This window comes from Vespa velutina, chromosome 13 (assembly GCF_912470025.1).
Source record: "Vespa velutina chromosome 13, iVesVel2.1, whole genome shotgun sequence".
Taxonomy (NCBI): Eukaryota; Metazoa; Arthropoda; class Insecta; order Hymenoptera; family Vespidae; genus Vespa; species Vespa velutina.
In genome coordinates this window covers 2,434,591-2,448,718 of record NC_062200.1, presented here as the reverse complement: position 1 = coordinate 2,448,718, position 14,128 = coordinate 2,434,591, and the positions used below count along the sequence as shown (strand labels likewise).

The following is a 14,128-nucleotide window of genomic DNA, read 5'->3' as shown; positions in this document are numbered from 1 at the left end:
TCAAATTTTTCCTCAGCGTCCATGGTATTTAGAGAGTTACAGAAGTTCGTTTTTATACAACGATATTATATACAGTATGTATATATATGTACGTAGATATATACGTACGTAAAATAAACGTTATATCAGTGCTTCTAAAAGTATCAATAATCCTTATACACATATTTCTTACGTACGTATGTACGTATACATAAGTATATATGTATTTACATATACCGAAAATTGTGGTATTTATGTATGTATGTACTGGAAGGAGTGATTTTTTTATAAGAAATAATGTATATCGCTTTTCTTTTTGTTTTTATAAAGTAAAATATAATACCTTTAGTCTATGGTAAAATTTGTTCATTCATCTCTGCCAATTATTTTAAATTATTAACATTAATTCATTATTTTAATATATTTTTATTGAAGAAAACTCTCTTCCTAGTGTAATATATATATATACACACATATATATGTGTATGTATATATATATATGTATACACACACACACACATATATATATACATAGTGTACACATGCATACATACTAGTTAATTTACCTGTGGCAAAAGAATTTTATGACGACCAATCTTTTAAATTCTTTTCCGTTATATGAAATATAATTTTAGATATAGAATATGTGAAGTTATTATGCTTTCAAAATTATTTTTTGTTTTTTTTTTCATAAGTACAAAATTTTGTGCATATATGTATGCTCTACTTTGCTACATAATAATAATATTATAGCATATTAGAAGAGCATATTAAATTAAAAAAAAATAAAAGTTAGAAATGAAGAGTTTTATTTTATAACAAGGAGAAAAAGGTTCAAATATATATATATATTCGTGAAATATCGGCAATTTATTAGGATCAAAAGAACTGTAGCATATCCAAATTTTAAAATCTGTGAAGAATTAAGTCGCGATTGCCGTTGAGAGTGGAAATGATTATTATGTACAAATGATTATTATTCTTACTGTAATACATTATATAGTTTTGCTTGTTTCTCTGTATATATGTCAGTCTTGGATTGTATTTGCCAAAAACGTCTCATTATTTCTTTGCATATAAAGAGTGGTTATGTCAATGTGGGAAAAGGATATGTCTATAATATGTAGATATTCTACGTACAAGTATTATCCAATAATAAAAACAACACTTCTTTTTTAAATAGAAAACTGTACTTCTTATCAGCTATAATTTATTAAACAAATATTATATGCTGCCTTAGCACGTCATTTTATGAAATTTGTGTGATGTTTAATGTCACTAATAAAACTTTTACAACATGGTCGTTAAGAAAATAAGAACTATATATAAAGGCTCATGTATACTATATAATATTTCTTTACTGTATGTATTTAGATCATTCTTATATATACATATATATATACATACATATATATATATATATATATACACACATATATATATATACTTTATATATATATTCATATCCTTTTACCACATATATATTCTCTTTATATATGCATTCTTATTCATTTCTCCATATCCACTGTGATTCCATGTGATGTCAGAAAAGTTGTAAAATATTTCAATCATTTAAAAAATGTTTCTTTTCATTTGATTTTGCACCTTATAAGATTGAAATTGTATATACGATAAATAGTAATAAGTTTAAATAAAAGAAACAACGTAAATATTTTATGTACTTTTCTCACTCTGCACATCATTTTCATTTACTTCCATGTTCGATACCATTATCTTTTCAGTCTCGTAATCCACTACCATCTCTTTAGTTCAATACTCTCGCCATCAACCAAGACGATAGTATCATTGATAATTATTAATATAATAATAATAATAATAATAATAATAATAATAATAATAATAATAATAATAATAATAATATAATATAATATTAATAATAATAATAAAAATAATAATAGTACTTCCGAGATAATATCTCACAATAACAATAATACAAATAATAGTAATAATAATATTAATAATAATACACGCTAAAAATTTATGTACAATTCACCAACCCATATTTAAGTATCTATAAGATTTTCCTACAAGTACTACAGACAAAGTGGAATAGTTGCTTTAAATAATTACTTTTTACAAAATTACATTACAAAGTGGCAGATTGAAAAATCTGAGCAAGTAATCTATCTATCTATATATCTATTTATCCACATGTACAGCTGCTAGAATTAGATTAACACGATTACTTTATTACACCTAAACTACTACTGTAAAGTATACATATCTTTTTGTTATGAGTAATTATTGCCTTTGTAAAACAGAAGCTTGAATGAAAAAACTTTAAAAAATCATATTGAATCACGTACTTGCACAATCCAATTTGTCTGTTACAATTAGTTTTTATATAAATTTTAAATCACATTATTTTCTTAAATACACTTTGAATAGATGACATTTCAAAACGCGTGGGTTTTGAAGGTGATCTTGCAGAATCAATAGCAAAGAAAGTTCTTCTGTCAACGTCAGAAACTCAGAAGAATACCTAAAGTTTCTCTAAAATTTTGAAGGTTAATAACCAGCTTGATGTTCACTATTAACTTCACTTTTTTAACATACTTTATTAAATGAGGGTCACGAGCCTAGTATGCTACGGACTGCTTGGTCAAGCACTGTGTCCTTTGATTCACTGGATTGCGATGCACTACTACCACTACTGCCAGATAAAGTATTTGTGGGACGTTTTTTAAGATTTAAAATGCTATCAATAGCAGATTGTACTTGTGCAGTAATGTCATCATGTTCATTACCATTTCCACTTTCGCTACTTACATGAAGAGAACCAGGACATTGGGCTTGAGAATGTAATGCTAAACCATCCAAACTTTCAGTGTCCTCTAATAAATCTCTTTCAAGGTCCGTAGCACCACTCCATCGTCTTTCAAAAACTGCTGTATTATCTTGATCACAATTGTCTTTTACAACGGTATTCGAAACTCCGGAAATACTTGCATTCGCAACACGACATTCACCATTCGCCCTTGTTCTTTCATTTTTAGATGATTTTGGAATTGTCATAGTACATGCACCATTACTGCCACTATTATTAGTGCTCTTACATTTAAAGGAGTCCGTGGCAGATGGATATACACCGAGTTCTTTTTGAATTTCAAGCCACTCATCGTAATCACCACTTGTACAACTAGCTTGTTTTATCAATGGTTTACATTCCATTTCTTCTGTTGAAAAGTCATCCTCTAATTCACGCTTTACGGATACATTTTCTAAAGGTGATGATAATTTGTCATCTTCTGCAAGGCCAGGCTCAACTTTTGGTACCAGTGGTTTTTCTTCTTTCTTAAATTCTTCTGTAAATAAAAATCATTTGAATTTTTTCATCTTATCATTATCATACTTACTAATGGTTTCTTAACTTTTCAGGTGAATACATTTAAAAAATATAATTATTTAATAATCTCTGATATATAAGATATCATTTCTTACCATTTATTTTAGCTTCTTGCTCACGCAACCTATTTAGAATACTTTGTTCTTCAGCAACAAAAGTTCTGTCTATCATCATTAATTCTGATGTTCTTACTTCTCTCTAAAAATTATTATAATTATATTATTTTCTTAATAATATATTTTTTATTAATAATTTGTAAATAAATTGATTCAAAAAAATATAAACCATAATTCATACCATGCTTTCCATTAAGAGAAGATATGTGTATTTATTCATCATAGAATTAAATTTAGATAATAAATGTTTTGCTGTTTCTTCAAAAATTTCGTCTGCCTTAGCTAAATCTTTAGTACTTAAAACTTGTTCATTCAAACAATGATATCTAACAAGCCGTTTACAAGCATCACGCTTGCTTAAAAATGGAGTATTTACATCTGGATTAGTTGCACCATTTTGATCGATTTTTAATTGTTGTTCCAATCTAAGAATACAGATAAAAAATTATAATAATGTATAGTATAATATATATAATTTGTGATAGTGTAATGTTTATGAGTTAATTTTATAAATTTAATATATTCTGAAGATAGTATAATACTTACAGATCACTACGATTGATTTGCCTACAAATCGGAGTTGATGCTGGTCTCTTTACACCTTGTCTAGGACTTATCAAAGGACTTGAGCTACTTCCAGGACTAACAAGTTGTTTGCTTGAATTTCCTGTATTATTTACAGGGCTCTGAATCCTTTGTGTTCCTTTACCAATCATTCTAGGTGAGGCTACCTGACCTGCAGGAGAGCCACTTTGGACTTGAATTTGAATTGGCGAGGAAAGTTCTTGTTTGACAGGACTTGGTGTCTGTATGTTTGGCTTGATGTCCAATGGATCTGTCTGACACTGTGTGGATTGTTGCATGGCTACTTGCTGTGTTTGAACTAGGGGTAATTGTTGTTGTGCGTTGCTTTGCATAGGAGCTGTGGATGTACTTGGTGGTGAGAAAAGTTGCAAGTTGGTAGAGGACGGATTTATCATCTGATTTCCATGATTCTGATAAAACTTGTGCTGTTTGGTGTGCGTCTGATGCACATTCTGAGTGGAATTATTTGATACTACACATTGTTGAACCTGAACATTTTGTGAAACCTATAAAAAAATTGTTATTAATTTATTCTATTCTTTCCACAAATAGTATTAACAATAACATTAATAGTAAATATAATATTCACATCAGATCTGTCTAACTGAGTGCTTATAAACTCATATTTACTTATGAATACTAAACACTTGTAAGAAAAATTATCACTTGTTGCTTTGTTTATATTATTCTTTTTAGAAAATATAAAATGAACATTATCGTATATTATTCCTGTTTTTCTCATTTTTATTCTCATTCAAATTTGGAGAAGATGGCAACATTGGGAAAAAAGGCATTTCAAATTAGACAGATCTAATAATATTTGATTAGATTATATCTCTTACCGGAAGATTGTTTATATAATTATTACTTGAATTATTTTGTAAAGAAGTAGATGTAACTGTATTCAGATTTGATGTTACTGGTAAAGCAGTAGTAGACGTTTGAGTTTGTGACTGAGTAGTTGATGTTTGATTTTTATATGTATTTTGTGACTGTGTATTAGTAGCATGTGTTGTCACAATATTGACACTGAAATTTGGCTCTGGTCCCTATAATTAAAAAATATGATATAATTTTACTATATATGTATTAGTGTTTTAATTTAAGTGTTGTAATTTAGTAAAAAAATTTATGTCTAAATGTTTTTTATCCAACTTATTCACTTACATTATTAACAGGATGTGTTGTAGTACTGACAACCTTTCCACTTGCTAAAATTTTATGTTGTTCTTGATATAATTTTGTTAAAAGGGCTTGATCAGGCTGCAAACCAGTCTTTCGTGCTAAAATAGCTTGTATTTGTGATTGTATATTTTTTAATAATTGTTGTTTCTGTGCAGGAAGTTGTATAGTCTGCACTCTTTGCACCATTTGGCCATTTGAAGGAATAGACACATGACTACCAGATGACGAGCATATCAAAGGACCATTTGCAATGATCTGTGTAGGTTCACTTTTACTGATATTTGTATTCTGGCATATGTTTCCTATTTTATTAGCACTGTCAACCTTTTGCAAACTAGACGTGTTTGTTGTTACTGTAGTTGGCCGGGAGGTAGTAACAGTTTTTGTCGTCTAATATGAAAAATAATTTTACTTAATAGATAATAATTGTATAAATGATTAAATGAAAAGTTATAGTTAATTGCGATAATATTTAATATAAAAGCAAAATATATACTGTACACTTACCTGTGTATTTCCTACATTTTGCGTTGTAACAGTAACTTTAGCTCTTTTTACAATTTTTGCTTTCTTTGGTTGATTATTTCCTAAATTCCTAATTTGCTGTTGATTTAGGTTGTCAATAAACTGATTTGGGAAGCCAGAGTTTTGAATTTGTATGTGATGTGGCATTTGCGACGGCGCAGCTTGAACAACTATATTTTGTATATTATTTTGAATTGTAGGAGCTCCACCAGAACTATTTACTATTATTTGACTGGTAGGTGTATTAATTTGAACACCTTGTAAATTTTGGTTATTCGCATCTGGTTCTCCAATTACTATTTTTTGCGTTTGATTTTGATTTTGTGTCTGATTTGTAGTATTTAATTGTCCAGCTAAGAACTGTTGTAAAAGCTGTTGGCTTATCACTTGCATTTGCCCATTTGCATTAGCAATTAATAATTGATCATTGGGATTTAAATTGCTCAATGCATTCAAAATTTCTGGGGTAATTTTTGGTGCATTATTTAAAATATTATTAGTTGCAGAATTTAGTACATTACTAGCTTGTGATTCTATCTTTTGCGATTCATTTTGTTGAGTAGTATTAGTAACAGGAGTACTGGTAATAAGAATATTTTGATGTTGATTATTTTGTTGTGTGTTAATACCCTGTTGCATGACATTAGTTGAATTTTGAGACTCATATTGATGTGCATTCACAGAAGAGAACGTATTTGCAGAAACAATTTTTTGCTGTTGTACATTCACATTTTGCTGCACATTTGTATTGTGCAATAAAGATGTATTTTGTTGTTGCAAACTAGTCATTACATTTTGTTGGCCTAAAGGTATATCACTTGCACCAGACTGTACATTTTGCTCTATACTTTGCACATTACCAGATGTATTTTGTTGCATGACATTGATTGTATTTTGTTGAATACTAGAATGTTGTTGTAAAACATTCATACTGTCATGCTGTATAGTATTGCATGAGCTTTGCTGTAGCATATTTACAGAATTATGTTGTATATTTGAGCCGGTAGTTTGTAGATTTTGTTCAAATACATGTTGTACATTTTGAGTTTGTACAGTTTGTGCAGTTATTTGTTGATGCTGATTATGTTGATATAATTGCGATTCTTGCAAATTTAAAGACTCTTGTTGATTTGATTGTTGATTCTGATTGTTGTTTTTGACAATATGTTCATTTGATACTCCTGCATTGCTGGATATAGATTTCTGAACATGAGTACTGTGTTGTGATGATTTATTCAAATTCTGGCGTATATTAGTATTAATACAAGTATTTGTAAGGCGCACTTGACTAGATTTTTGTGTTGGATTAGACAAATGTTGATTAATATTTGTCTGATTTGTATTTGACAATCGAGAATTTTGTATGCTAAAGGCTGTACATAAAGGTTTGGATGATATAGCATCTGAAGATGTTGAAATGCTATTACTAGGTGATAATATAGTAGAGTTTGATGATTGTATATTCTTCGGTGTTTGTATAAGATGTTGTATATTAATGTTTTTAGAAATCTGCATATCCACTGTGTGCAATGATCCTTGACTATTTTGCACACAAGTATTTGATGTAGAATTGGCATCATGAGAAATATTTACAATTTTTTGCGGATTATTTACTTTCGAGCATGTTTGTATATGTTGTGGACTTGTTGTACAGATAACATTTTGCGAACATACCGAACTCGTAGTATTGGTAGATGTCGGATTACTTGGTGATTGCACATATTTCTGTCTTTGCACTACATTACTTGGAGCACTTTGTGATACAGTCTGTGCTTGACCTAGAAGATGAGAAATAATCTGTGCATTTTGACCACCACTTTGTGTAAGAGATCTTATTAATGCTTGAGCAGTTGCTTGATCTATTTCAGGTTGATTTGGATCAGGAGTATGATGTAAAACAACTCTTCCATCTTCCCCAACAGCTAGTCTTAATCCCGAAATCGTGTTCTGTACAGGCATTTGAAGTTGAGCAACAAGCTGACTGTTAAAATTTTGAGAAGCAACAGTGGCTTGCGTATTCGTTGTATTTGCTACAGGTACTTGTGCTGGATTTTGAGCTATGGAAGTGGCTACTGTTACTTGTGGTGTAACTTGACTTAAAGTTTGTCCTGATTCTACTTGAACTTGACATGACACATCTGTTTCAGTTGTAAGATCGTTGTCAAAAATATCATCATCATCTCCAATTCCTGATATTTTCATGATACTAGCCAAATCTAATTTTGGAGGTTCATCGTCTTTTCTTTTAGTTTTTTTCTTCTTTTTTGCTTTCTTCTTTGGCGGAGGTAGTAAATTATGTTCAACAATATTTTGGGTACATGAAGTATTGCCAGATGTATTGCTTGAGCCAACTTGTGTAATTTGCGGTTGGGGACTTTGTACCATAGCATTTTGAATTACTATGGAATTACCAGCACCTGTATTAGCTGGAAAGCATATTATGATAATATAATAATTGTAACAAAATTTAATTAATGCAGATATATAAAAATTCTCCATAATGTAAATATCTCAAAATTTTATTATAAATATAAGTGAAAATCAAAATATAGTTTTATTTTGATTGACTTACATGGAGCAGGGCTAGAAGGGGTATGTCTAATCACTGGTGATGCGGTTGGTGGAAAACTATTTGGTACAGCAAAAAATGTAGGTGCAATCCCTTGTAGTTGCATGCTTTGTGCTGCGACAACTCTTACTAATTGTTGTTGTGTTAACTGTAAAATATAATTGTATCTTGCTACATTTAATCTTGTTCAAAAACATCATTCTATTGTTTTATTATTCTAATATTTTATTATTATTATTAATAAGTACTTCAGTGAAATACTAGCTTAATTAGTATTTGTATAGAAAAGTGTTTCTATATATTAATATTGATCATTCTTGTCATGTTAAAATTATTAACTTATAATATTTCAAATATATGCTTTTTAAATTCAATAACTAATCGAATTTTGTTAACTATAATTCATTAAAAGATATAATATTTTAGTTAGATTTATTTTTCTTTAATTATTATATATATTTATATAAAAATATTTTATCTATGAAATAAAAAATCAAGTAACTTTTTACATTAATTTAAAATCAAACAAGCAATGAATATGAATTTGGAATATGACAATGCATGATTATATGGATGACACCATCACCTGTGCAGTATGGGTTTGTTGCTGGGCGCTTGCTGGTGTCCTTAGTATAAGTTGAACACCACCTGGTTGTTGTTGAACAATAACTGGTCCAGTTGATGGTAGAACCTATATACCAAATGTGATAAACATGAAGCACAAAGCAATCTTTTATGATAAGATATATGCACACAAGCTATTATGACAAATATAAAGAGAGCATACTGAAATATTATAATATAAATATTTACACATTGCCATGATATTGCATTATTGAATGATAAAATAATGAACATGCAGAATAATAGTAATGTATCATTGTATAAAGGAAAATTATAATAACCTGATTTAATAGAAGACCTTGAGCAGTTGGTATCATTGTTGCTGTTGTAGGATTTGGTTGTGGACCAGCAAGAACAATTTGTGGTTGTGTTTGTTGTGTAATCTGAACAAAATAAGGAAGTAAAATTTGTAATATAAATTGTACATTGGTATAATTATTTATAATCTATAGAATATGAAATTCTCCTACCTGATTTGTAATTGTTGTTGTTACACGTTGAGGCTTTTGTTGGGAAGTAGTATTCTGTTGATTTGGTGGCTTAGGCAAAATTTGTGGTGGTTGTTTGGCTGGTTTTGTAGCCGCTATTTGAATTTGCTGATTTCCAAAAAGATGGGTTCTTGTTACTAATTGTGTAGGTGTTTGTTGATATCCTTGTGGTGTACCATGAATTATCTGCAAAACTTGCATACCCTGCTGCAAGATGGGCGTATTTGGTCTAACCTTAAATTACAAGATGTACAAATAAATATTTAAGATACGATATTTTTTTGAGTATATTTATTATAGCCTTACCAGTGGTGGACCAGGACTACCTCCTGGAGCTGGACTTCTGTTATTCAGTGAGTTATTGCCACTTAACATATGTGGACTTTTAGCAGGAGGATATGGGCTAAGCACAGGGCTTTGAATTTGACTAACACTCATTGGGCTTTGCATAGGACTTTGCATTTGTACATTAAAATTATTATTCGTAGTTGATGTTCCCACTGGACTTGGACTGTTTCTATTTGACTGTATAGAATTTGATGCTGGACTCCTAAGTAACAGCCTATTTGGACTAGGGCTTGGTGTTGGGGGTGCAATATTAGATGCAGGACTTTTTAATGGCATTGAAAATGGACTGCCTGGAGAATTAATATTTTGATTCTGAATATTTTGCATTGATTTCACAGTATTCATTGTACTGACAATATTTGTTGATTGCGTTGTGCCTGTCAATGTGACAGACGAATTTAAACCAGGATTTATTCCTTGAGAATACTGCCGTTGCGATTGAAATCCAGTTGATTGTGAGGAATTTAAAGGTGAAACATGACTCAATGACATGTTTGACTCGTTGGAAGTAGATATGTGTTGTATGTTGGATGATATATTTGACAAGTTAGAGTGCATTGTACCAAGATGTGCAACGTTTGTCGTAATATTTACGTTCGACGCATGATTAACATTCGCTGCAGTTGAACGAATTGATTCACTTGGAGTACTTGTAAATATAGTAGAACTTGACAATGTTCCAGTATTAGAAATTTGTGAAATCGATACGTTATTGGAGTGTTGTGATATAGTAGAACTTGGTACGTGTGCTATATTTGATCCAACAATATGTGGAGCGATAGTCTGAATACTCTGTATAGTTTGGAATGGAAATTGTGCACTACTAGTATTTAGACTAGTTGATGTCAAACCAGATGCCAAAGCATTCACTGGTCGATTAAGTCCTTGATTTATATTAGAACTTATACTAGTAGTTGCCAGGTTTGTATTCACGTTCTGATTAATTGTACTTAAACTAGATACTCCAGAACTTGTAGCATTAAAGTTCGAATTTAACGGCGTCAGATTTTGATTGATATTTGAATTCAAGCTCGTTAAATTCGGGTTTACATTGGTTAATCCTGTATTTACACTAGTCAGTGCAGAATTGATACTTGTAGTATTTAGTGTACTTATTCGATTTAGCCCAGTATTTATATTATTTATATCTTGTCCTATACCAGGCAAACCACTATTAATACTGTTTGAGCCAATATTGGTGTTTAAATTTGAATTTATAGCATTTAACTGATTTAAGTTAGGATTTATCGGCGTTAGTCCAGTGTTTATACTTGGTAGGCCCAAATTAAGTAAAGGATTAGATGTAGTAATTACATTAGACGTGAGTGATGTAAGACTGGTATTTAAAAGTGATAGTGGCAATCCCATATTAAGGCCCACCCCAAAAGTGGGGGTGGCCGGGGGTAGGCCCATACCAGTCCCTGAGGGATTTATGGTACCCTGATTTAATTGGTTTAGTTGGTTCACATAGACTATGTGATTTCCAGTTGTAGATCCATTTCCTTGATCTTGTGACTATAATGGAAATAAATTATACTTATAATTACGAAAATAAAACAATTTGTGAGCCAAATTTATTTTATAGAAAGCTTTGCATCATCATAGTAGAGAATGTAATACTTACAGTATTCGATGGTTGCTGTACAGCAAAAGTTAGTGATTGACCTCGTGTATTTTGAGTTTGCAGTTGCAACTGCTGTAACTAAAGCAAAGTATCATAGAAATAAATAATATGGTCTAAATTCATGATAAAATAATAATAGAAATTTTGTTTTCATATGAGAATTATACCTGTTGTTGTGTTAAGACAGCAACTTGATTATTTCGACGTGTAGTCGGGGAAGTTGTAGAGGATACTGAGTCCCCAAGAAGAGGGCGTGACTGAGGCTGCTGCATGCCCACGCAGCCCCACTTTACATTGGGCAGCTTGTAGCCACCTTCCTGGATTGTTTGCTTCTCTATTATATTTAATCTAAACAAAGTACATAATAAAATTATATTATGTTATACAAACATAATATTTAAATATTAAATAATTTTATAGACATTATTGTGAATTTACCTTTTATATTTTCTATTTAAAGAAACACATTTGTTAGATTTGCGCTCCTGCGCCACTCAACGCGTCTTCGACCTATGTCTCCTGTTCCTGTCATGCATATAGTTTCGTATATCTTCTCTTACTTATGCAGTATTTCTAGACTTCTCTAATACTTATATTCAAACGCGTTGGAAAGAGCTTGTTTTATAGTTGTATTCTTTCATTGACCACATTAGTATGTTAACATTTTCAATTTTTTGCATATTGCAGGTAGTTCTTCTCTGAACTACATTATCCATTAAAGAATAAATGCTCATTTGCATTTTGTATAAATTTTAATGAATTTTTAAGGTACATTTGTTGCAGGATTTCATCCATTTATGAATAAAATGTAATTATATTCTTCCCCAGCATTATGTATACATTTATTTTTTTAAATGATATGAATGGTATAATAAATAATTAAATATACAAAATTGACATTATCCCAAATCCAAAAAATAATTAGATGACATTATTTAATTTCTTTTAAAATTAAGTTAAATTCATTGTTTATATTTAGCAATAAATATAAAAAAGAAAAAATATTGGGAAAAGATAAGAAGAAGAAGAGAAAATGAAAGATTCAAACAAGCTTTTCTCTTAGTTTTATAGTGGCTGATGTTAAATCAAATTGCACTTGTGCTCATCTTAAGTTTGCTCGTCTCTTCTACCCTGTAACAAAGTATATAATGTAGTTTTTACATGAAAGATCAACATATACTGGAAATAGGAACAATGTGAATTAAAGTATTTTGTATTGAATGAAACAGATATTTTCTTAAATAAATGACTGACAATTAGTAAAAGATATACTTTTATGAATATAGTAGAGAAAGAAAGAAATGAAAAGCAGAGAAACAGAGAGAGAGAGAGAGAGAGAGAGAGAGAGAGAGAGAGAGAGAGAGAGAGAGAGAGAGAGAGAGAGAGAGATAAAAAGAAAGGAGTTGTAGAAGAAAAAGAAAGAGAGAAAGAGAGAGAAATATGAATAAGAAAGAGTATAATGTTTTAAAAAAAAAAGGTATAATTAGCGGTGAAACGTTGATCATTGCATAAAGGTAATATAAGAACCATTAATTTACATATGTCATTCCGTGATATAAAAACATCAATAATAAGACATTTAGAGTAGCGTAAAATAATTCGACAGCTGGAAGCATATTTTGAGGTTATGACCCGCGCGCGCCTGTGTGCAAGCATACGTGCCACACAAGCCACTAACACAAGTACACACGGATCTCACATATACATCTCATTCTCACTCGTACATAGGTAACAGCGGCGCGCGGTTGCACACAACAAAAGCCCAACTGACAAGGCGTAAACAAAAGAAAAAACGGACATTCGCGAAGATTTGTACGATTGAAAACGATAAAAAAGTCTACGGGTTAACGCACGGTCCATTTAAGTAGTATCGACGCTTAAAAATATGCATAGCGTCGTGATGAAAAATTGTCAATATTACCTCCGCGAACGCGGTTTTGCCACCCGTGTTTTCTTCTTAAGCTTTTCCGTTTTTTCGCATCTCTTTCAGCGTGATATGTGTTCTTAACACGTTCTATCACACTTTTACTATGGAAAAAAGACACAGACTTTGAGTACGCGATGAAATATTATCGCGAAAACAATAAACTTTTCTGGCACAAGACAGATCCAAGTACGCGTTACACTATTCGGTGGCAACGGCCATCATGTATTTGTCAAGGCTGCCATTACTACGAGCTCATAAAATCCCAACGTTTCTAACATTGGCGACACCTTGTTCATGGCATTGTAACTTTTTGCATGATGCACTTTATATGACTATGAACACTGATTGGTTACGATTCAAATTTTAACCAATCAACGCATCAAATCCATTGTGAATTAGTTGCAAGAGCACTTTAAAGAGTTCGCGCATATATTTTCTCTTTACCAATAAACTTTATAGAGTAAAGAATATCTGTGTTTCTAACTATTCATCTTTTTTCGCGCTATCGACTGATTCAATGTTCTTTGCTAAAGTCAGGTAGTGTCTGTTTAGGCTTGACGACGGATAGTTGAACTATGACTTCAAAGTAATAATCGAACGATAATATCGAATTGCTTAATTTAAAAAAAAAATTTTATATTGTCATTCATAAAATTGTCAATTTTTTGATAATGATCTCAATTATATTAAAATAAATATCATATATAATAATATTTTTTATGATATTATAAATATAAATATTACTTTACATTCTAATATACTTATTCACACACGCGTTAAATGATGTTGAT

General features: G+C 30.6%; 1 protein-coding gene across 3 annotated transcripts; it reads right to left on the bottom strand.

The window, feature by feature from the left end:
- Nucleotides 1–830: 830 nt before the first annotated feature.
- Nucleotides 831–12,331, bottom strand: LOC124953931 (protein PF3D7_1417600-like). Of its 3 annotated transcripts, none has more exons than XM_047506009.1 (15): nt 11,849–12,331; nt 11,578–11,758; nt 11,411–11,488; nt 9,745–11,301; nt 9,421–9,672; nt 9,232–9,333; nt 8,913–9,017; nt 8,330–8,474; nt 5,740–8,183; nt 5,215–5,622; nt 4,890–5,096; nt 4,009–4,553; nt 3,644–3,887; nt 3,442–3,544; nt 831–3,305 (listed from the first exon to the last, which is right to left on the bottom strand). In XM_047506009.1, the coding sequence occupies exons 2-15, from the start codon at nt 11,680–11,682 to the stop codon at nt 2,572–2,574; spliced, it is 7,029 nt and encodes a 2,342-aa protein (XP_047361965.1). In that variant the 5' UTR covers nt 11,683–11,758; nt 11,849–12,331; the 3' UTR covers nt 831–2,571. The 3 variants fall into 3 exon arrangements, with proteins under 3 accessions (XP_047361965.1, XP_047361967.1, XP_047361966.1); XM_047506011.1 differs by having other exon boundaries at nt 11,101–11,301; XM_047506010.1 differs by lacking the exon at nt 8,913–9,017.
- Nucleotides 12,332–14,128: the final 1,797 nt, after the last annotated feature.

Coding starts and splice junctions, on each gene's coding strand:
- LOC124953931 (XM_047506009.1), bottom strand. CDS start 11,682: ATGCAGCAGCCTCAGTCACGCCCTCTTCTTGGGGACTCAGTATCCTCT. Junction 5,623..5,739: donor AAAATGTAGGAAATACACAG/GTAAGTGTACAG, acceptor TTTTCATATTAG/ACGACAAAAACTGTTACTAC. Junction 3,545..3,643: donor TTCTCTTAATGGAAAGCATG/GTATGAATTATG, acceptor AATAATTTTTAG/AGAGAAGTAAGAACATCAGA.